Source organism: Oncorhynchus mykiss, chromosome 14 (assembly GCF_013265735.2).
Source record: "Oncorhynchus mykiss isolate Arlee chromosome 14, USDA_OmykA_1.1, whole genome shotgun sequence".
In the NCBI taxonomy this organism is placed as follows: Eukaryota; Metazoa; Chordata; class Actinopteri; order Salmoniformes; family Salmonidae; genus Oncorhynchus; species Oncorhynchus mykiss.
Genome location: NC_048578.1, coordinates 7,688,311 through 7,712,880, shown reverse-complemented (window position 1 = coordinate 7,712,880; position 24,570 = coordinate 7,688,311). Strand labels below are relative to the sequence as shown.

At 45.4% G+C, this 24,570-nt stretch overlaps 1 protein-coding gene across 23 annotated transcripts in view; it reads left to right on the top strand.

Annotated features, from left to right (window-relative positions):
- Nucleotides 1-24,570, top strand: part of LOC110488691 (protocadherin alpha-C2) — a 213,341-nt gene that overhangs the window by 164,730 nt on the left and 24,041 nt on the right. For 22 of the 23 annotated variants that reach the window (XM_036942812.1, XM_036942825.1, XM_036942814.1 and 19 more), the window contains one exon: nt 20,372-20,430. In XM_036942812.1, the coding sequence (XP_036798707.1) occupies nt 20,372-20,430 (59 nt within the window). Of the gene's footprint in view, nt 1-12,644; nt 15,219-20,371; nt 20,431-24,570 lie in introns of those variants that run through there. The other variant, XM_021561005.2, reaches the window with a different exon arrangement.

The window sequence follows — 24,570 nt, the reverse complement described above, 5'->3', positions numbered from 1 at the left end:
AAGGAAGGAGGGAGGGAGGGTGGGTGGAGAGGTGAAACAGGAGAGAAGAAGGATAGAGGCACTGAGAGGGGAGAGTATGAGGCAGTTGGTAGAGGGTAAGAGAGGGGGTGATGAGAGTGAGACGAGTAGGGGAGGATTGCAGGAAGAGAGGAAAGAGACAGTAGTGGTTGGTGAGGAGAGAGATGGGATAGAGGGAGACAGAGAGGCAGAATAGATGATTTCACCCTTCAGTCAGTGGTGAAAGGACAAGAGCAGAGAGAGGGAGCCATTGAAGAGAATTGGGACATGTACTGTGTTTGTTCTGGCGAGACAGACATCTGTTTGTCTAGCAGAGGAGGAATTTAGATACTTAATCTCGAGCCCCTTGAGTGCAAATGAAATAATGCACAGATCTGTGGCGTGCAATTAACGGCGGAACAGATGGGTGGATTCTAACAGGTACAGTGAGAGAGATGTCAGTTACCTGCCCATGTACCATCAGCCCAATAGACAGAGAATGAGAGAAGAGCAGAACACGATAGAGAGAGAGGCAGACAACAGAGCGAGGTGGAAAAGGTCAGATGTAAATCCCGCGGTGTGTGTAATTGACGAGATAACGGTTGCCTCTTTTCATCGCTGTCTCAAATTGCCGTAAACATGGAGCTTGGGCGCCTCGCTGGGAGAATCTTCTGAATGTCAGGGGTAGCGCTGCAGCTCGCATGCTTCTGAGACTCACGAGTACGGACCGACACGAGAGCCCCGCTGTGTCATCTCCACAGCTCAGTTAAATTGGTCATTGGAAAAAAAGAAAGGAGAGCGGATGTGTAAAATAGAAAATAACATTTCAAACTCTGTCCAATGAAAAAACTTCCCTCTCGGTCCATCAAACCTAACTCAAGTCCCGTTGCACCTCCATCTCTGTTCTCTTCCGTTGCATCTCTCCAGCTCCCCAGTTCGCCACCCCCTCAGCCTCGCTTGGAGTGTGAAGAAGAGTCGCTCAGCTATCTATCCATCTACTTGTAGCATCGGAGTGACTCACTGCTCAGCGCTCGTCTTGCGGGCTGCCAGCGCATGTCATTGCCGTGGGCAGAGGGTTCAGTGGAGGAGAGCTGGAGCCGCACCAGGAGAGGGGAGGGTTGTGTGGGCGTGTTGCGTGCCTGGGTGAATCAGACTGGCACTAGTGCTCTCTGAGGTCACACAGTCCCAAATAAACACAGAACAACAACTTGATGCTCAGTCTACCATACTGATATAGGCCTATAACTCCGACTATGTTTACTGTGGGATTTACCCAGAGATAGACATATACACCAATGAATGACCACTGGCTGAGCCAATTTTGTAATTGATGAAAACTACATTTAGTTTGAGTCATTTTTTAAAAGTAAATGAGCTCCAGGCTATGCTAGTAGTTTCCCTTTTTGATTAAATAAATCAATAGGATGAGATCAGCATTCAATAACATTACTGTTTAGGCAAGCCTGGCTCCAGGATGACATGTCTGAGGGGTCATTTTAAATCCATACAACAAGTACTGCTTTAGAGCCCTGATAACACAAGGTACAGTAGATTGGTTTTACTACTTTTCAAATGTACAAAAATGTATCTGAAACGAGGCCCTACGCGTGAGCAATCGGCGCAATTTGCTCCTACCAACACGCACAGATCCGCTCGACACTGTCGAAGATTCTTACAGGCTTCGTAGCTTAAACTTCAATAACTAGAAGTAAAGGCTACATTTCTGTTGAATTTGTGGCACTCTGCAATGACCGTAACCAAGCCACCACCTCTCCAGGTGCTCAATGTTTTCTGTGTGGGAGAGTTTCAGAAAAGCTAAAAACTAAATCAAAATAAGTGCATATTCTATAGTCAATTTGAATCTGCCGCGAACAAGATGAAATGCTCATTCCTGAGAGCAACACACACACACACACACACACACACACACACTATAGCAAAAGAGCAGGGAGGGAGCGAAAAAGTAGGCTAGTAGGCTAACATTAGTTGTGTCATAGTAACCTATCACACAACTAATGTGTAATTTAATGAATCACAACAGAGTGAATGTTAAAACTAGACAATGTAAACTAGACAAGGTATTGGTCCAACTACTGCAACATACAACATTTACAAAAATGGAGGCCTATCTGAAATGCAACCATATGCACTGTCATTTTGCACACAAGAAAGCAAGCTATGTTGAAGAGAAGCCCCAGAAAGAATGGTAGCCCAAGGTGCGCTCATTATGGCCAGGTGGGACGTCCGGTGAAATTGCAGAGCGCGAAATTCAAACTACAGAATCATAAATATTTATTTTTCATAAAATCACAAGTATAATACATCAAAATAAAGCTTAACTTCTTGTTAATCTAGCCATTGTGTCAGATTTCAAAGAGGCTTTACGGCGAAAGCAAACCATGCGATTATCTGAGGACAGCGCCCCGCATACAAAAGCATGAAAAACATATTTCAACCAGGCAGGTGCTCCACGAAATTCAGAAATAGAGATATAATAAATGCCTTACCTTTGATGATCTTCTTCTGTTGGCACCCCAAAAGGTCCCAGATACATCACAAATGGACTTTATGTTCGATAATGTCCTTCTTTATATCCATAAAAACTCAGTTTAACTGGCACACTTCATTCAATAATCCACCCAGTTTCCCTCCATCAAAATGCATACAAAATGAATCACAAACGTTACTAATAAACTTTTCCAAACAAGTCAAACAACGTTTATAATCAAACCTTAGGTACCCTAATACGTAAATAAACAATAAAATATAAGACGGAGAATCGTTATTGTCTTTCCCGGAGAAAAATACCAAAGAATGCACTCTCTTCCACGCGCTTGAAAACACTACAGCCAAAATGGGAGACAGCTAGAAAACTACAATTTCTGGATCATTTTTCCAAAAACCAGCATGAAAATCTTTCTAAAGACTGTTGACATCTAGTGGAAGCCCTAGGAACTGCAATTTGGGAGGATTTCGCCTTATAATAAAAGTGACAGCCATTGAAAACAGTGGTAGGCTGAATTTTTATTTTTGTTGGGATGGTTTGTCCTCGCGGTTCGCCTGCCATATCAGTTCTGATGTACTCACAGGCATAATCTTAACAGTTTTAGAAACTTTAGAGTGTTTTCTATCCAAATCTACCAATTATATGCATATCCTAGCTTCTGGGCCTGAGTAACAGGCAGTTTACTTTGAGCAAGCGTTCATCCGGACGTGAAAATACTGCCCCCTACCCAAGGGAGGTTAAAACAGCACACTCCGTAACCGTCGACTCAGGACCATGGACAGCAGGCAGTCAGCGCGATTAAAGCATACCCCTAAATGCACTGCCAATTTCAGCACCACTGGAGTGGACAGCCAGACAACAGGAGCACCGCACCCCGCACAAAGGCTCACCTTGGAGCACAACTAATAAGTTACATTGGTCATTGTCCCTATACCCATCAAATAACGCAAACCTGTATAGAGTGCCTTCTGAAAGTATTCAAACCTCTTGACTTTTTCCACATTTTGTTACATTACAGTCTTATTCTAAAATTGATTAAAAATATATATATACTCATCACTCTACATACAATACCCCATAATGACAAAGTGAAAACAGGTTTTTAGATTTTTTTTGAAAATGTATTAAAAATTAAAAACAAATGTACATAATTATTTAGACCCTTTGCTATGAGACTCAAAATTGAGCTCAGGTTCATCCTGTTTCCATTGATCGTCCTTGAGATGTTTCTACAACTTGGAGTCCACCTGTGGTGCATTTAATTGATTGGACATGATTTGGAAAGGCACACACCTGTCTATATAAGGTCCCACAGTTTTCAGAGCATGTCAGAGCAAAAACCAGGCCATGAGGTCGAAGGAATTGTCCTTAGAGCACCTGTCGGTGTCGAGGCACAGATTTGGAAGGGTACCAAAACATGTCTGCAGCATTGAAGGTCCCAAAGAACACAGTGGCCTCCATCATTCTTAAATGAAAGAAGTTTGTAACCACCAAGCCTGGCCAAACTGAGCAATTGGGGGAAAAGGGCCTTGGTCAGGGAGGTGAACAAGAACCCAATGGTCCCTCTGACAGACCTCTACAGTTCCTCTGTGGAGATGGGAGAACCTCCCAGAAGGACAACCATCTCTGCAGCACTCAACCAATCAGGCCTTTATGGTGGAGTGGCCAGACGGAAGCCACTCCTCAGTAAACGGCACATGACAGCCCCTGCTTGGAGTTTGCCAAAAGGAACCTAAAGGCTCTCAGACCATGAGAAACAAGATTCTCTGGTCTGATGAAAGATTGAACTATTTGGCCTGAATGCCAAGCGTTACGCTTGGAGGAATCCTGGCATTCTCCCTACTGTGAAGCATGGTGGTGGCAGCATCATGCTTTGGGGATGTTTTTCAGCGGCATGGACTGGGAGACTAGTCAGGATCAAGGCAAAGATGAACAGAGCAAAGTACAGAGAGATCCTTGATGAAAACCAGCTCCAGAGCGCTCAGGACCTCAGACTGGGGCGAAGGTTCACCTTCCAACAGGACAACGACCCTAAGCACACAGCCAAGACAACGCAGGAGTTGCTTCGGGACAAGTCTCTGAATGTCCTTGAAAGGCCCAGCCAGAGCCCGGACTTGAACCCGATCGAACATCTCTGAAGAGACCTGAAAGTAGGATCTGCAGAGAAGAAGACTCGAGGCTGCTGTAATCGCTGCCAAAGGGGTTTCAACGAAGTACTGAGTAAAGGGTCTGAATACTTATGTAAATGTACTAGTTCTGTTTGTTATTTTGAATAAATTAGCAAACATTCTAAAAACCTATTATGCGGTATTCGGTGTAGATTTATGAGGGGATAAAAACAATTTAATCCATTTCAGAATAAGGCTGTAACGTAACACAATGTGGAAAAAGTCAAGGGGTCTGAAAACTTTCCGAAGGCGCTGTATATACAGTATATATCAATTGGACCCGTAAAAGCAAGCAATGACATTAAGAATCACAGATAAATCTAAAATATACTTTGAAGTAAAAAGCAAAGGCCTAAACTATACATTACATAAAAATATATGCCAAATAACCAGTGGTCTTAATTAAATGACGGAAAACCATTGAATGAATAATTCTGGCACGATGGCCAGGGAAGTCTTGCAGCCTCCTCCATGCTGTTTTGAACCTTGTGACATTTCTGATTCCATTTTCCTTTCCTGGCGAAATGTACTTGTCAGGTCCTTCTCAAATGCCAGCTGGACAAGCAAAGGCTTTTTGTTGATCTGATGTAACATGCTGTGTCTGTGTTTACTGAATACGTTCTTCAGGGTGGAGCAGGGATTTTCGCACATTGCTGTAGATGTCCCAAATGTTAATCAGGCTGGCTCCAGGGTGACGTGCCTGTAGGAGTATTTTAAATCCATGTTTCCGTGCCAACAGCACAGTCGACGTGCTGACAATGGCCCGCCGTATCTTTGAAGAACACTGAGTGAGCTCCATTTGTTGTTGCTGCCTGTGGTTGTGATTTCACTTTGTAAGAATGTGCGAACAACAATACACTCTGCTTCCACTGGTTCATGTTTGGTTCGATGCAACAGCTCGTCAGTTGCTAGTGGCTGGGGTAACGGATGTGCAGGTGCTTGTTGTGATACTGAAGCTACTGGATACTAGCTAGCTTATTATTAGGTGTAGATGTCTGCATAATTTGACCCCGCCCTGAGTGGGATCCAATGAGCTTCCTAAACAAGGTAATGAAGGTGTTACCTTATGACATTGCATGACTAGGTGCCCAATCAGAATGCATTTTTTGATTTGAACTGCTAAATATTAGATTATTACATCCCCCCCCCCCCCCCCCCCCCCCTTCTCCCCCTTCCTCAGATCACAAGAGCACACCTGGCATATCAGCCTGGTGTCATAGACTAGACGTAACATAGTAAATGTAAATCCGGGACATCAAATTAAAGGGGGAAAAGCGGATATCTAGTCAGTTGTACAACTGAATGCCTTCAACTGAAATGTGTTTTCCGCATTTAACCCAACCCCTCTGAATCAAATTAGTATGATATGTTGTGTTTGGTATGGTTACATAAGACAGACTCGCAAGCCAAAGGTTGGGAGTTCGAATCTGATCACGGAAACTTGAACATTTTCACTAATTAGCAACTTTTCAACCACTTAGTAGTTTTTAGCTACTTTGCAACTACTTAGAATGTTAGCTAACCATTCCCTTAACCCTAACCATTACCTTTAACCTAACTCCTAAACGTATCCCTAACCCCTAGCCTAGCTAACATTAGCCAGCTAGCTAACATTAGCCACCTAGCTAGAATTCGTCATACGTTTTCCAAATTCGCAACATACGGAAGTTTTTGCAAATCCGTATAATATTGTACGCTTTGCAAATTCAGAACATATAATATGAGTTGTAGGTTGTAACGTATCATAGGCCTTGAGGCCGATATGTAAAGCTTAATAAAGGGCAGTGATTATAGCAGAGCAGCGTGCGGTTTCTTCGTTTTTTTCTCATCGTAACATATCATGTGAAATAGGTGATGGACAGCCACAAATGAATACATGCCAAAACGTAGCATATTGTACTAAATGGAGTGTCTCGGATTTACATACAGAATAATATGAAATGCTCTGAGACCAGGTTGAGGATTTGCCACCCAGTGGAGCCTCCCCTGCGTTTAGGTCGCAATGGGGTGTATGTCCCAGTGGTGCTTTGAATGGCACTGCACTCAATGTATGGCTCAGTCAATTGGACTGTTATAAAAGCCGATTGTCTAGCAAACTGGTGCCTGTCTGAGTGTTATCCAACTTTTGAGAGCTCTTCAAGAGGTAAAAGGATCGAAGATGAGACGAGAGCCGGGATTCAATTCATTATGAACGGCTGTGTGCCTTTGGTATAGAAAATAAATTAGGCAGTGTCGAGACATCCTCCCCCTCACTTTGTCGTACTGATTGCGTTAGGAGTAAGAGGCCCCTCTTAATTGAATTGAATCTGATTTTAAATTGGATTCTAATAGGGGTACATGGGTTCAGACTGTACTAATTAGGAGGAAAGTCTGAGCGGGAAGATGTGGGCATTTTACTCCACTACCAGACCACCTGCGGTCAGACTTGCGCAGTGAGCCACCTCGGGCCCATGGCCAGATGTTTGAGGTGTTTGAGATATTGAGTCGAATTTAAATTAGGAACCAGTTTAACCCTAACGCAACCGTAGATGTCGGCCTACCAATGGCTGTGGAATTATATGCATTCTACACTTACTACAATGTCGTCTAATATAGCCAGACAATTTCTCCAGTGTGGTCATTTAGAAGCGGCGGTGGCGCATGATTTTTAATAAATTAACATACGTCACGATCGTCTATAAACTTGAGGTCCACTTTTAAAGAAAGTGTAACAAGTCGCCAGGAACCACGGTAGTGTGTGTATATTCATGCCTGCCAGGCTATTAAATTACTATTGCTTGTTGTAAACTGCCCCCAAAGCTATCTCTAAAACGGACAGGAGTTAGTCTATTTGTGTGTGAAATCGTTCCCAGCACTCAGATGGATTCTAGAATAGGGTTTTGTGAAAAACAGCAAAATTATTTTGGTCTTTTACGCCAGGTGGAAGATTAAATTAGTTTATTTGTAATAGGATATATCTTAGCTAGGTGTTTGGGGAAGGTGAGACTGTCGAAAGGAAATGCAGAGTAACTAGTCAAGTGATGGAAATTCGTCTAAATTATTCGTGCCCACGCTTTCTACATCTGCAATTTGCACGCGCTCTATACTATTTCAGCTATTTGGGTCTGACAGGAGAGGACATGTTAGCTAGCTTGTTTTGACAGATTGGCGGAGAGGCAAGTCTCGAGCATCTTGTTGATGACCTGGTTCGTTTCGCCCGCTCACCCGAAGTGAACATGCTTCATATGACGACATATTGGGGGGTGGGGGCTGGGGGGATCCTGTGTACTGCGAGGAATATGATGTGAAACTGGAGCGGCAGCCAAGTACCCCTGTAATTTTAATATACTGTATGATCAACCCAGCTGTCACTCTCCCGGCAATAAGTGAGAGGAGATCGCGAGCAGCCAATGACGTCTGAATTGTCTTTCAGCTCTAGGGCTCGTGGACAGCGACAGAGCGCTGGACACGGCTCACTTTGCTTTGAGAGCTGCTGAACGAGTTCAAATAGAGTAGAGGAGAACGAAGGCGAAAAGGCATTGAGCAAAATCCTATAACGCATTCTTAGTTAGGATACAGCTTTTATTTATTCAGTTCTGTGTTGTTTTGCTCGTTCTATTGTCTCTGCACTCTTAGAATAAAAGGTTCCTCATAGAACCAAAAGGGGTTCAATCGCTTGCTTCATATATGGAACCCCTAAATGTTGTATGTAGAATCCTTTTGATATAATGTTTAAACTTTATTTATCTAGCCTATAGTTTATCATATGACTCTGGCTTCATATATTTGAATAAAATAATCAACTTTGCTTACCTTAATTCATTGAAAATTGGTAACGTTGGGCTACTTGCAAGTTGGTTCAAACACCGTCCTCAAGCGTCGTCATGCAGGACTGTCAAATTTTGAATTGACCAGAAGGTTATATATTTAAAAAAATTAGTTTTTTTTTTTTACCTACGAGTGCATGCTTTTATTAAGCACATTATTTCCTGTTGTTTCTAGCTAACATTTAGTTTGCAACAGCACAGGTATGTTTGCCACTCAGACCTCAGCAACGATGTTGCAAAACAGGAATTCGATCTTTCCGCTGCCATAGAGAGGTAAGGATGTCGGACGTCAACTAGACATTTTTCTGACCAGGCGAAATCATGCAGCAGCAGCATCATTAATATGGATATAAAAGTCAATGCAAAACAGCTGAAACAAATGAAAACGGAATACCTGTCAGTTCAGAGTTTGATGTGACTGGGTTATCTTGTGTTAGCTGTTGTTTTCTAAAATCCCCATTATACTTTGGGGTAGGCTATAAGGATATAACCCTCAAGGATCATTGCCTTCACTGGGTATACATTGCATTCATAAAGTATTCAGACCCCTTGACTTTTTCTACATTTAGTTAAGTTACAGCCTTATTCCAAAATTGATTATATTGTTTTTTCCCCTCATCAATCTACACACAATACCCAATAATGACAACACAAAAACAAGAAATATCACATTTACATACGTATTCAGAGCCTTTACTCAGTACTTTGTTGAAACACCTTTGGCAGCAATTACAGCCTCGAGTCTTCTTGGGTATGACGCTACAAGCTTGGCACACCTATATTTGGGGAGTTTCTCCTATTCTTCTCTGCAGATCCTCTCAAGCTCTGTAAGGTTGGATGGTGTGCCTTCACCCCAGTCTGAGGTCCTGGGTGCTCTGGAGCAGGTTTTCATCAAGGATCTCTCTGTACTTTGCTCCATTCATCTTTGCCTCGATCCTGACTAGTCTCCCAGTCCCTGCCGCTGAAAAACACCCCCACAGCATGATGCTGCCTCCACCATGCTTCACAGTAGGGATGGTGCCTGGTTTCCTCCAGATGTTACGCTTGGCATTCAGGCCAAAGAGTTCAATCTTGGTGTCATCAGACCAGAGATTCTTGTTTCTCATTGTCTGAGAATCCTTTAGGTGCCTTTTGGCAAATTCCAAGCGTACTGCCATGTGCCTTTTACTGAGGAGTGGCTTCCATCTGGCCACTCCACCATAAATGCCTGATTGGGGAGTGCTGCATGGTGGATGGTTGTCCTTCTGGAAGATTCTCCCATCTCTGGAACTTTGTCAGAGTTACCATCGGGTTCTTGGTCACCTCCCTGACCAAGGCCCTTGTCCCTCAATTGCTCTCTTAGGAAGAGTCTTGGTGGTTACAAACTTCTTCCATTTAAGAATGATGGAGGCCACTGTTCTTGGGGATGTTCAATGCTGCAGAATGTTTAGATCTGTGCCTCGACACAATCCTGTGTCGGAGCTCTATGTACAATTCCTTTGACCTCATGGCTTGGTTTTTGCTCTGACATGAACTGTCAACTGTGGAACCTTATATAAACAGGTGTGTGCCTTTACAAATCATGTCCAATCAATTTAATTGACCACAGGTGAACTACAATCAAGTTGTAGAAACATCTCAAGGATGATCAATGGAAACAGGATGCACCTGAGCTCAATATGGATTCTCATAGCAAAGGGTTTGAGTACTTGTGTAAATCAGTTTATCTGTTTTTCTCTTTTGAATACATTTGCTATGAAACTCTAAAAACCTGTTTTGCATTTTGTCAAAATTGTTTATTAAATCCATTTTAGAATAAGGACATAACATAACAAATTGAGTAAAAATCCAAGGGGCCTGAATACTTTCCGAATGCACTGAATGCACTAGATGATCAAACATATGTGGACACCTGCGCATTAAACATCTCAATGCAAAATCATGGGCATTTGCTGCTATAACATCCTCCACTCTTCTGGGAAAGCTTTTCACCAGATGTTGGAACATTGCTGCAGGGACTTTTTTCCATTCAGCCACAAGAGCATTAGTGAGGTCGGGCTATGATGTTGGGCGATTAGACGTTCCAATTCATCCCAAAGGTGTTTAATGGGGTTGAGGTCAGGGCTCAGTGCAGGCCAGGCAAATTCTTTGACACCAATCTCGACAAACCATTTCTGTATGGACCTCGCTTTGTGCGCTGGGCCTTTGTCATGCTAAAACAGGAAAGGCTTTTCCCCAAACTGCTGCCACAAACTTGGAAGCACAAAATCGTCTCGAATGTCATTGTATGCTGTAGCTTTAAGATTTCCCTTCACTGGAACTAAGAGGCCTGGCCCAAATCATGAAAAACAGCCCCAGACCATTATTCCTCCTCCACCAAACTTTACAGTTGGCACTATGCATTGGGGCAGGTAGCGTTCTCCTGGCATCCGCCAAACCCAGATTCGTCCGTCAGACTGCCAGATGGTGATGTGTGATTCATCACTCCAGAGAACGCGTTTCCACTGCTCCAGAGTCCAATGGTGGCAAGCTTTACACCACTCCAGACGACGCTTGGCATGGTGATCTTAGGCTTGTGTGCGTTGCTTGGCCATGGAAATCCATTTCATGGATCTCCCGACAAACAGTTATTGTGCTAATGTTGCTTCCAGAGGCAGTTTGAAATTCGGTGGTAAGTGACGCAACTGAGGACAGATGATGTTTACGCGCCATGCGTTTCAGCACTCAACGGTCCCGTTCTGTGAGCTTGTGTGACCTACCACTTTGCGGCAGAGCTGTTGTTGCTCCTGGATGTTTCCACTTCACAATAACAGCACCTACAGTTGACCAGGGCAGCTCTAGCAGGGCAGATATTTGACAAACTGACTTGTTGTAACGGTGGCATCCTAAGACTGTGCCATGTTGAAAGTCACTGAGCTCTTCAGTAAGGCCATTCTACTGCCAATGTTTGTCTATGGAGATTGCATGACGGTGTGCTCATTTTTTTTTTTACACCTGTCAGCAAGGGGTGTGGCTAAAATTGCCGAATCCACTAATTTGAAGGGGTGTCCACATACTTTTATATATGTATTGTATGTAGCACCTTTTTTAGGAATCTGACATGTTCTTTAATCTCATCCAGGGAACCGAAACGTTATAGGTAACCTATGTAGAACCAAAAATAACACTTTTTTTTCCCTGAGAGTGTGTGTTGATAACTCCATCTTTTAATGCTCAGCCCTAACTCGATTTGCACTGCCCTGTTGAATCCATCGACGCATTTCAAGGACAGATCCCCTCTTTACTGGGAGGATGTAGCGTAAATGTTTCCAAAGCTGCTGTGCTTATACTTACAGTTAAACGATACATTGTATGATGATAATTGCTGAACAAATACAATGAAAAAGTTATATTTATATATTTTAATTAAGGGGTTCATTAACCTTATTTCCGTAGCTTATTTTATTCGATTAAATATCCGTTACTCATTTTATTTCTATTTCATCGATTTTTCTTCGAGCTTTGGCGTAATTGCTCGTTTGGATCAATGAAGAGAGAGAAGTAATCGCTTGGGCGTACTGAGAAAAGAGATCGTCAATGTATCCCAGCACACAATGAAAAGGGCGGTGGCACTCGCTCGCTCTCCCTCGGATAAAAAAAACTACTAGTCTGCTCAAATACATTCTCTTAAGAAATGTCAAAAACGATCGACTGTTGAAAATAATGATACATATCAGTATTCGTATTCCCGAGGTGTGAATGGCATTTTTATTTTTATTTGACGCTGTTTTCAATCGGAGGTGCTGAAATGTAGCCAGCACCGTTTGAGAGCAAGACTCGCCCCTCCCCCGCTGCCCACAGACACCATCGCACAGAGAGAGGGAGGGGGAAGGAGAGAGAGGAGAGATAGAGAGAGGGAGAAAGCGATAGGCAGCACCCGTGAGAGGGAAACAAGAGTCAGCCGCGCGGAGGAGAGAGAAGAGAGAAAAAAAGCAGTAACCAAACAGACAAAGGAAAACATGGATGTAACGGAAAAACGTCCTTTTAAGCAAGCACATGTACAGGAGAGGATGCTTTGGTCGTCCTGCACATAGTAGGGGGTAACGCACGGACTCTTCCCCAGTTTTTAATGTGGCGGGTGGGGACGCACGGCAAGCTAAAAAGGCGGAAAGCTTTCTCTAATCCGTCTGCGGATCCTGCCTGCTTGCGATGGCTGTGGCGGCGCGATGCTGTTGCAGCATAACGCAGAATGTGCCTTTTACTTTTTATTTGGTAATTTTTCTACTCAGTGGCCTTACAAATGCACAAATACGATACACCATTCCGGAGGAGCTGGAGAATGGGGCTGTGGTCGGAGACATTGTTCGAGATTTGGGTCTGGACCTGCGAAAGCTCTCTTCCCGACGCATCCGAATCACATCGGACAGCGCAAGGAGATATTTCAACATAAATCATAAAAACGGCAAGCTGTCGGTGAGTGACCGCATCGACCGAGAGACGCTGTGTGAATTCAGCGGCACATGTTCCCTCAACCTAGAGGTGGTGGTTGAGAACCCGCTCGAGGTGCACAACGTGGAGGTGGAGATTCTGGATGCGAATGACAACTCGCCACAGTTCCCCCGGGACGAGTACCAGCTGGAGATCTCGGAGTCCGCTATAACGGGGTCCCGGTTCCCCATCGAAGGCGCGCAGGATGCAGACGATGGCTCAAATTCGGTTCGGCTCTATCGGCTCAGCAACAACGAGCACCTCGCGCTGGACTCCAACAAGCCCGTGGCAAACAGCAAGCAAATCGAGCTCGTGCTCAAAAAGCCATTTGACCGCGAGCATACACCGTCTCATCAGTTCATACTGACTGCTGTCGACGGAGGCACCCCTGCGCGAACGGGCACAGCCAAAATCAACGTTCATGTCCTAGATTCCAACGACAATGTGCCCGCGTTCGACAACTCCGTGTACAAAGTGAAACTGTTGGAGAACTCGCCCAAGGGTGCTCTGGTGATAAAGTTAAACGCCACAGACCCGGATGAAGGCACAAACGGGGAGGTGTTTTACTCTTTCAGCAGTTACACCCCAGAGAGGGTGAGACAAATGTTCTCCATGGATACAGATACAGGAGAGATCCGAGTGAAGAACAACATAGACTATGAGGAGACTAACTCCTATGAGATGTACATACAAGCTATGGACAGGGGCCCTTCTGCAGTGGCCGTCCACTGTAAAGTGGTTGTAGAGGTTTTGGATGTGAATGACAATATCCCAGAGATCGTGCTGTCCTCTCTGTCCAGTCCAGTCCGTGAGGACGCTCGGGCAGACACGGTGGTGGCCTTGATCAGCGTTAATGACCGGGACTCCGCACAGAACAAACAGGTGACCCTGGAGATCCAACCTGGCCTCCCCTTTAAGATCAAGTCCTTCCGGAACCACTACACCTTGGTCACCTCCGCCTTCCTAGACCGGGAAGCCATCTCCACCTACAATGTCACGGTAACCGCCATTGACGGAGGGACCCCGGCCCTCTCCGCACACATGACCATTAAAGTTGACGTGGCGGATGTCAATGACAACCCTCCTCGCTTCGAGCAGACGTCCTACACGGTGTACATGACGGAGAACAACGCGCCCGGGGCCTCAATGTGCGTGGTGAAGGCTCTGGACGCTGACGCCGGGGAGAACGCTCGCATCACCTACACCGTCCTCAATGACAACAACCACGGCATCCCCGTGGCGAGCTACGTCAGCATCAAACCCGACACGGGCGAGGCCTATGCCCTGCGAGCCTTCGACTTTGAGAAGCTCAGAGAGTTCCACTTCCAGGTGAAAGCCCAGGATGGTGGCGTGCCGCCCCTCAGCCGCGTGGCAACCGTCTATGTTTACATCATGGACCAGAACGACCACTCCCCCAGGATAGTCCATCCTCCAGCCAATGGGACGCGGACCACTGAGACGCTGATGAAGAATGCGGAGGCGGGGGCTCTGGTGACCAAGGTGGTGGCGTGGGACGGGGACGCTGGTCAGAACGCCTGGCTGGTGTACGCCCTGGAGCAGATCACCTCCGAGCTGGACCTGTTTAAAGTTCACGAGCACACAGGGGAGATCCGCACCACGCGGCGCATCAGCGAGGACAACTCCACCTCCTTCCTACTCACCGTGCTGGTCCGCGACCATGGCCTCCCGCCGCTCTCCTCCACCGCCACCATCAACGTGCACGTCATGGAGCTGCCGCCCAAGCTGACCCCCGACCCCAAACGTATCATCAGGCCTCACAGCCCACTACTGTTCTCCAACGTGACCCTCTACCTGATCGTGGCCCTGAGCGCCACCACCTTTGTGTTCCTGGTCACCATTGTGGTGCTGGCCATCGTCCGCTGCCACGCCTACTGCACCCAGCCCGGTTCCTGCTCCCCATGCTGTGTGTCCCAGAAGAGAGTCCCCGAGGGGGGCACCTCGGCCGGCGGAGGTGGAGGGTCATTGGGTCGAGGTGGAGGTGGTGGGGGAGGTGGAGGAGGGGGTCAGGGTCAACCCAACAACAACGTTGCTCTGCGGAGAGACCTGAAAGTGGAGCCTCACTACATTGAGGTGCGGGGGAACGGCTCCATGACCAAAACGTACTGCTATAAGACATGTATGACGGCCACGTCGGGGAGCGACACCTTTATGTTCTATAACACAGGCCGGCCCCACAGTGGCACCTGGGGCTCCGGGGGATACGTCACCAGCCAGAGTGGACAGAGCCAGATGTTTGTGCGCAGGCTCAGCATGCCAGACGCAACTGCCATACAGGTGTGTGCGTGTCTCTGTGTGTCCTGTCATCTGATCCCAACAACACATCCCAACTGACTGGAAAGCCGCTTCATGCGTTGTTTTTTTTGGGGAGATGTATTATTTGGGTTTTCCCCTAGGCAGTGTTTTGTGGAACAGTGTTTGGCATTTACAATTTTCATGCAGGGAGGGGTGTAGAGGAGTTTTCATCTTTTTTTGTTGTGTTTATGCAATAGTAAACTCTTAATATGCTCTTTTTTAATATATATTTTGTGCAGATATGGTCAAGTTTGAAATCACCTAAATCATTTATACGCTCTTGTGTCACAGGCCTTGAGAATCGAACACCTGAAAATCACAGTGCCCCTCCCAGTTCTTTTTTTTTATCCTTTGTTTATTTTTGTCAAAAGGTTACTTGGGTAACCTGGGTTACCTGGGTTACCTGAACTGATTGCATTGTGTTGCAGTAGTAAAGGTGTTTTTGCTGTGTAATGCTCTGTTGTGAGCTCTGTCTGTACACTACGTACATGCATGCAGTGTCGGAAAATATGTTCTCTAATTTCTCGAGCACTTTGTGAATGTGTTTAGATTTTAGCTGTGCAGGGTGCAGGCAAGCTCAGAGCTTCTTTGTGGGAGCTGTGTGCTTGTGTGCATGTTTGTGTTGGTGGGTGGATACGCTCTTGTCTCCGTGTTGTGTGTGTGTGTTGTGTGTTGTGTGTGTGTTGTGTGTGTGTGTGTTGTGTGTGTTGTGTGTGTGTGTGTGTGTGTGTGTGGTGCTCAGAGCCTCTTTAGAGAGCCTGAATCATCAGAAACAAACGGCAGCTATCAGATGTTTATGCGCCTCGCTCATCCGTGGTCGTTTAGGGAGCTGTTACAGAAATACTCGTATTCAGGGAAAACATCTCTCTCTCCATAGCTCACTCCACCTTCTTCTCTCTGTTGTGTGCCGTACTGCTACAACCTGTGGCAGTAGTACGACACTCGAGAGACACCTGCAACATATCATGGTTATTTGCGATGATATTGTTTTGGAAATGATATGTGTTCGATGGTTTTCGAAACGGACGGTGGGATTGCTTTGATCGCTTTATTCTAGAACATGTCTGTACAGTTGAATAGACTTTTGTAAACTCGATTGGAATGTTAGGTTTAGTGTGTAAAGGGTTATTGTGATTGACTGGGTGAGGTCGCACTAGGCCAATCTGATTGGTCCTCTAGTTCTGGTTCAATGGGCAAAGACTAGTCTGGTGTGGTCTCTCTGAACAGAGAGATAGTCTGGGCATTAGTGTTGCTCTCTCCAACGTAAATAGTCATGGGTCTTACTCCATTACAATCCCCACGGGTCAGTCACGCTCAGGGCAAACCCTGAGTTTGGTTTAGTGGGTTAGCAATGGAATTTGAGGGAGGTAGACAGACTCTGCTCTGGATTAATGTTCCCATCTTTAGGTCACTGAGTTTTCTCATTCACTTGGCATCGTTTGAGAAGCAGTGGAAAACAGAATCAAACTATTCGTAGCTATGTGTCTGGTGGCTTTACATCATTAATGGAGTGGTTCATTCCACGTGTATAGTGGAATCTGGTGACTGTTGCCATAGGAAACTGTTCTGACTGCATGGTTGTCGTAGAAAAACACAGTAGAGAAAGGGACAATTATGACAAAAGAAATATGTACGTTGTCGACAGGGCTCATTTTAAATTAAGACAACATTTAAGCCTTCAAAGAGATGGATTGGGATCTTGTGCACTTTAATACACATGTGTAGCTTAATTTACGAATTGGAATTCGTGACATATCATACGAATCGCAAGAATTTAAGCATTGTTATTTCGCAAGAAACAAATTCAGGACGTAGCATATACAAAATGGAATACGTTTTGCACAATTGCTAAACATTTTCGGGGATCGTTTATTTGCTCATGAGCTCTATTTTCAAAACGACTGGCTGAAATTATGCACAATAAAAATGAATGAAGAAGAAATGAGGTAGGGGGAGTAAAAGGGGTTGAAAAAGGGTGAAATAATGAGGTCGGGGAGTGAAAGAGGATGAAAAGGGTGAAATAAAACAATGTTCAGGTAATTGCTCCTCTCTCCCTGGTGGTTTCCCTAATAATTAAGGTAATTAACTGTCGGCGATGTGTTTCCTGATACCACGGTGGGATTGATCGGGTTCCACGAGGACGGGGAAAGCAAGGTGATTGGACCAAGGCGTTCCATGGTGGAGGTGCGAGCGCTGTATCCATGCGAGGGGTGTCCACTCAGAGGCAGAGAGAGAAAGAAAGAAAAAAACCAGGGCCTTATTAAGTCCCTCATTTGTGTTCACGCAGCGAGGCAGGGAGGAAGGGAGTGCACAAGAAACCCATAGGGATAAAAACATTCTGTCTTGATTTCTCTCTCTCTCTCTCTCTCTCTCTCTCTCTCAGATACAGAAACCAAATTCAAATTCACAATATCAACTCTCCGTCATCGCGCTACGTCCTGTGTGTATTGCTGATAGACTCAGAGCCTGTCTGTGTGTAGGGCTGCATCAGACTGCAGACGTGTTTTAGGGTCCAGATGCTCCTCTCTAACCTACGGTGTTAGTGGGAGTCTGTTCTAATGTACACACACACACACACACACACACACCGTAAGGACGGCCAGACCACTCCCCCAAACAGGTACTCCAGGGCAACTGCTTAGTGATGGCGTTTTTTATTTCTATGGAAACTACCCTATTTTTTGGGATGAAGTCTGTCTCTCTTGTTTATGAGCGTTACACTGTGGAGTGTTAAGTCTCTCTTGTTTATGAGAGTTACACTGTGGAGTGTTAAGTCTCTCTTGTTTATGAGAGTTACAGTGTGGAGTGTTAAGTCTCTCTTGTTTATGAGAGTTACAGTGTGGAGTGTTAAGTCTCTCTTGTTTATGAGAGTTACAGTGTGGAGTGTTTAAGTCCCTCTTGTTTATGAGAGTTGGAGTGTGGAGTGTTTAAGTCCCTCTTGTTTATGAGAGTTGGAGTGTGGAGTGTTTAAGTCTCTCTTGTTTATGAGAGTTACAGTGTGGAGTGTTAAGTCTCTCTTGTTTATGAGAGTTGGAGTGTGGAGTGTTTAAGTCCCTCTTGTTTATGAGAGTTACAGTGTGGAGTTTTTAAGTCTCTCTTGTTTATGAGAGTTACAGTGTGGAGTGTTAAGTCTCTCTTGTTTATGAGAGTTGGAGTGTGGAGTGTTTAAGTCCCTCTTGTTTATGAGAGTTACAGTGTGGAGTGTTTAAGTCCCTCTTGTTTATGAGAGTTGGAGTGTGGAGTGTTTAAGTCTCTCTTGTTTATGAGAGTTACAGTGTGGAGTGTTTAAGTCCCTCTTGTTTATGAGAGTTGGAGTGTGGAGTGTTTAAGTCTCTCTTGTTTATGAGAGTTACAGTGTGGAGTGTTTAAGTCCCTCTTGTTTATGAGAGTTGGAGTGTGGAGTGTTTAAGTCTCTCTTGTTTATGAGAGTTGGAGTGTGGAGTGTTAAAGGCTTTGGAGTGTTAAAATGTGTAGGCTGTTCAGGTGTGAAGCCTAATTCCATCCTTGTTTACGCCAACAAAGTCTATTTTAGCTTTAGAGTTTGTCACTGCTCCATAAGGTGTACTTCTTTATGGATTTGACGCAACTTCAACACAAATTTTTATACTGTGTCCCTGCTGCAGTGCTGATGAGTGTGTTCTTGTGTTGCTGTGGCGCGTTGAGCCATCTGTTTCCCTGTGGATGTAGTTGATGTGATGGAATGTCTGACTCCTGGAGGAACACCAGGTTTTTCCTCATTTGGGCCACATATTGGATTTCAGGGTGATGAATGTGCTGCGTTGAGAGACTACGGCCAATTTTTTTTCCCCCCATCTCCAGGAAGTTAACATCTGTCCTGTGGACAGCACAGGAAATGGGTCACCACTGGGAAGAAGGTAGAGCTTGTTCCTACCACTGATCTAGGATCAGATGTGTTTTTTTGGTGTTGTTGCCCCGTAATGGTTAAGGTTAGGAATGGGTAATCTGATCCCAGGCCCATACTGTGATCGTCTCTTTTTCAGAACATTACAATGAGTCTCATATCATATGGTTTCACTATGTGACACAAATACATTTCCATTCACTTTTTACAGTAAGACTTTTTTAAAAGCATGTTATCCACTTGGATACATCCCCAAGTGTTGGCTGGTATTCCGAGTTCACCTGATGATGTCACTAGTGACAGAGCCTGCAGACAGAGGTTATGGCCGTTTCACACGCCTCTCTCACGGCTCTGTTGTGATGGGGATGTCACATTTATTCTCTGTCCAGGTGCAGGCCTCAGGGGGTAAAGCTGATATCGCCTCCCCCTCGCCTCACCTCTCCTCCTCCACCTGTGACCTGAAACAGAAGGAGATGAGGAGAGATGGGGTGGGGGGGATCCATGTGGTTACCATGGTGAGGCCTGTCGGACCAGCTCAGGCTGATACTGTGACAGTGACACACAAGGTTTTGATCAGAGGGGGAAAGGAGAATAAAATGAAAGAGACGGAGCGACAGCTGGATATAAAATGGAGGAGATAGAGACAGGAGAGCACTGAGATGAATGAGGGCGGTAGATTGGGGCCAGCATTTTTTCCAGATCCTTAAACCACTCCTAATACAAAAAATACAAATAAATCAAATATTAAAATAGTAAGAAGGACATTCTGAGCGAAAGAGTGATAGAAAGCGAGGGAGAAAGAGGAAGGGTGGAGAGGTGGACAGCTCTGATGGAGCCCTTAGACAAAAACAGTGATGTTAGAATTCCGTCGGGTCGCCATTGTTACGGAGCGTATCCCCTGAAGCTGAGTTGTTTGACCCAGGAAGGGGGTGGCCTGAGGGACTGTGGCAGAGAGGCAGGGTCGGGGGTCCGGCCTGGTCTGGGCACTGAACAGGCATATCTCTCAAAGTCGTCACTCTCACAGAGGACAGGGAAGAGGGGAAGAGGGGAAGAGGGAGGGGAGCAGGGGAGGTCCAGCGTAACTCGTCACTCATTTCTCTCCACAGGCAGAGGCAAGCTGTTGCCTTCATGATGAGTGTTTGTGCATATATGTGTGTGCATGTACTTCTAGTTCACGCCATGACTTATTCATGAGAAGATATTGGGTTTTTCCTGTGTGATCTCTTTCAGTACCTAAGACTCCAATCCATTTCTCTCTCTGTCTCTTTTGCAGCCCAAGGTGCCCAATTCAGACTGGCGTTACTCTGCTTCACTTAGGGCTGGGATGCAGAGGTAAGCACATATCACCTTTTACCATACCTCAAAAGGTGGTCACTGTCCATTAGAATGTTACTCCAAGATTCACAATTCACCAGCATTCCATTCCTTTTAAACCCTCATAAATCCTATGTTTACTTTACCCATTCCCCTCCATTATACGTACTACTCACATTGCTGCTTGTTTAATTCAAATGGATGCCAAACACTATAGCAGAAGAATTTCCTTCGGAGTCAGCCACACTCCAAAAAAAAAGCAAGTTCCGCAGGCTCTAGTTTTGTCTAATCTTGATTGTTGTCCAGTCGTGTGGTCCAGTGCTGCAAGGAAAGACCTAGTTAAGCTGCAGCCGGCCCAGAACAGAGCGACACGTTTGGCTCTTCATTGTAATCAGAGGGCTGATATAAATAGCTAGGAGTTGAGGAGAGACTGACTCTGTCACTTCTTCTTTTTATAAGAAACATTAATGTGTTGAAAATCCCAAATTGTTTGTATAGTCAATTTGCACACAGATCAGACACACACTTATCCCACCAGACATGCCACCAGGGGTCTTTTCACAGTCCCCAAAACCAGAACAAATTCAAGAAAGCGTACAGTATTATATAGAGCCCTTATTGCATGGAACTTCCTTCCATCTCGTATTGCTCAAATAAACAGAAAACCTGGTTTCAAAACTAAGATAAAGCAACACCTCGCGGCACAAAGCCTCTCCCCTATTTGACCAGATAGTTTGTTTGTATTCATTGATATGTAGGCTACGTGTGCCTGTAAAAATATATATGTATGTAGTTCTGTCTTTGATGTTATTTCATGTTTTGTGAGGACCCCAGGAAGAGTACCTGCTGCTTTTGCAACAGCTAATGGGGATCCTAATAAAATACCAAAATACCAAAATACATTACTATTAAACCAAATATTATCCTATTTATATAGCATCTGTTCTGCAGTATTCTATTAGCTTGGTTGTTAGACAGTAGTAGATAGAGAGCGAGGGGTAATCAGGGGGTCAGTGAGAGACTGAGGGGACAGACGGAGGGATGGAGAGAGAGAGGGACAGAGGGGGGATGGAGAGAGAGATGGAGGGGAGGGCAGTTAGGCAGAAATATGGCATTGGGAATGCGCAACACAACACAGGGATCACATTACCCATGAGCCATTGGGCCACTAGCTGCCCTGGGATTGTCTGGGCTTGACCCAAACGAGGAGCATGCTAATGAGAGGGAGGGGCTAAGTTAACGAGCAGAGCCAGCCTTAATGAGCCAGGGGTAGCCAGGCGAACCACATCACCAAATGCACTGCACTGCGGCCAGGTAATCTCATAGTACACACACACACACACACACACACACACACACACACACACACACACACACTGCTCTGCTGCAGTTCCGATCTCATGAACTGAGGATGACTGGCGGACCAGTCCCTCCATCGGGGAAAAACAGAAGTAGGTCATCTGCCACCGCCCCTCACAAACACTCACACATATATATACACACACACACACACACACACACACACACACACACACACACACACACACACACACACACACACACACACACACACATAGAGGTCTATCCCTCCGGCCATGACAGACAGCACTGCGGCAGTGATGAGGGACATGAGAGATGACAGAATGGACAACGCTTTCACAGCTCCCTGTATACAACGTCTGTCTGTCTGTCTGTCCAGAGACATGGTTCATCAGGGTCAGTGTGTGTATTTGTCATTGTTTTATGGCTTATCATTTATTGTTTATTGTGTCTGTCTCGTGTGTGTGTGTGTGTGTCAGATTAATACAAGTTTAATACAAGTTTAACATCTGAGTGTCATTGGTGTTACACAGATTCCCTCATAATTACAGCAGGGTTTAATGAGAGTTAATGTGCTTGAGCAAATCATTCTAATACATTAAATCGCTCTTGTCACTTTAGCATGGAGCCCTTTATCCATCCCTCCTCCTCTCTCTTCCCCTCCCTCCCTAAATCTGAGCTGTTGACTGATCTATTTATACTCTACTGAGATTACAGTTTGTTTGAAACATTTTGAGACATTTTGAGTGTATACCCCAAACAGCAATGCACTTGAGTAATGATTTTGACCTAGTTAGTTTTACAGCCCTAAATATATCTCTCTGTAATTATGAACCCCGCTAAGCTAGAGGCTAGCGTGTCTATGGGTTCATTTTTACTGCACTGGTTGTAATAATGACAGGCAAAGAGAGAGAGAGAAATGTTTGCCAATTTTATTAAAAATAAAAAAAACATGGGCTTCCCGGGTGGCGCAGTGGTCTAGGGCACTGCATTGCAGTGCTAGCTGTGCTACCAGAGACTCTGGGTTCGAGCCCAGGCTCTGTCGCAGCCGGCCGCGACCAGGAGGTCCGTGGGGCAACGCACAATTGGCCCAGCGTCGTCTGGGTTAGGGAGGGTTTGGCCAGTAGGGATATCCTTGTCTCGTCGCGCACTGGCGACTCCTGTGGAGGGCCGGGCGCAGTGCGCGCTAACCAGGTCGCCAGGTGCACGGTGTTTCCTCCGACACATTGGTGCGGCTGGCTTCCGGGTTGGATGCGCAGTGCGGCTTGGTTGGGTTGTGTTTCGGAGGACGCATGGCTTTCGACCTTCGTCTCTCCCGAGCCCGTACGGGAGTTGTAGCGGTGAGACAAGATAGTAACTACTAACAATTGGATACCACGAAACTTTAAAATGTTAAAAATGTAAATAAAAAAATAGAAATACCTTATTTACATAAGTATTCAGACACTTTGCTATGAGACTTGAAATTGAGGTCAGGTGCATCCTGTTTCCATTGATCATCCTTGAGATCTTTCTACAACTTGGAGAACCAGTGGTAAATTCAGTTGATTGGACATGATTTGGAAAGTGAGTGTTTGTGAGGGGCGGCTGTCTGTATATGGTCCCACAGTTGACAGTGCATTTCAGAGCTAAAACCAAGCCATGAGGTCGAAGGAATTGTCTGCAGAGCTCTGAGACAGGATTATGTCGAGGCACAGATTTGGGATTTGGGAAAGGATACCAAAACATTTCTGCAACAAATGGAAGAAGTTTGTAACCACCAGGACTCTTCCTAGAGCTGGCCGGTCGGCCAAATTGAGCAATCGGGAGAGAAGGACCTTGGTCAGGGAAGTGACCAAGAACCCAATGGTCACTCTGACAGAGCTCCAGAGTTCCTCTGTGGAGATTGGAGAACCTTCCAGAAGGATAACCATCTCTACAGCACTCCACCAATCAGGCCTTTGTGGTAGTGTGGCCAGATAGAAGCCACTCCTCAGTAAAAGGCACATGAGAAACCTGCTTGGAGTTTTCCAAAAGGCACCTAAAGGACTCTCAGACCATGAGAAACAAGATTCTCTGGTCTGATGAAACCAAGATTGAAAATCTTTGGCCAGAATGCCAAGTGTCTGGAGGAAACCTGACACCATCCCTACAGTGAAGCATGGTGGTGGCAGCATCATGCTGTGGGATGTTTTTCAGTGTCATGGACTGGGAGACTATTCAGGATCGAGAGAAAGATGAACAGAGCAAAGTACAGAGAGATTATTGATGAAAACCTGCTCCAGAGCGCTCAGCACTTCAGACTGGGGTGAAGGTTCACCTTACAACAGGACAATGCCCCTAAGCACATAGCCAAGCCAACGCAGGAGTGGCTTCAGGACAAGTCTCAGAATGTCCTTGAGTGGCCCAGCCAGAGCCCGGACTTGAACCCGATCAAACATCTCTGGAGAGCGTAAAATAGCTGTGCAGCGACGCTCCCCATCCAACCTGACAAAGTTTGAAAGGATCTGCAGAGAAGAATGGGAGAAACTATAGATAGATAGATAATTACATGGTATTTGCAGGGTACAGTGATAATCTTATGCTCTCGGCTCCAACAGAGCAGGTTAAATAAAAAAGGAAGATACAGTTGTTTTAAGTGAATGAGACATAATAAAGATAATAATTCTATGCACATTTACAACTGTGGGGACAGGGTAAGAGTCCGTTTGGGAAAGTCCATGGGGGAGCAGCAGGGGGGGACTGAGAAGTGATGGGATGAACTAACCATCAGCCAGACAGACAGACAAGCAGGCTGATTGTCTTTCAGAAAGACAAAGAGACATTTACATGGACACAAGGAGAAAGTGGGACAATGAG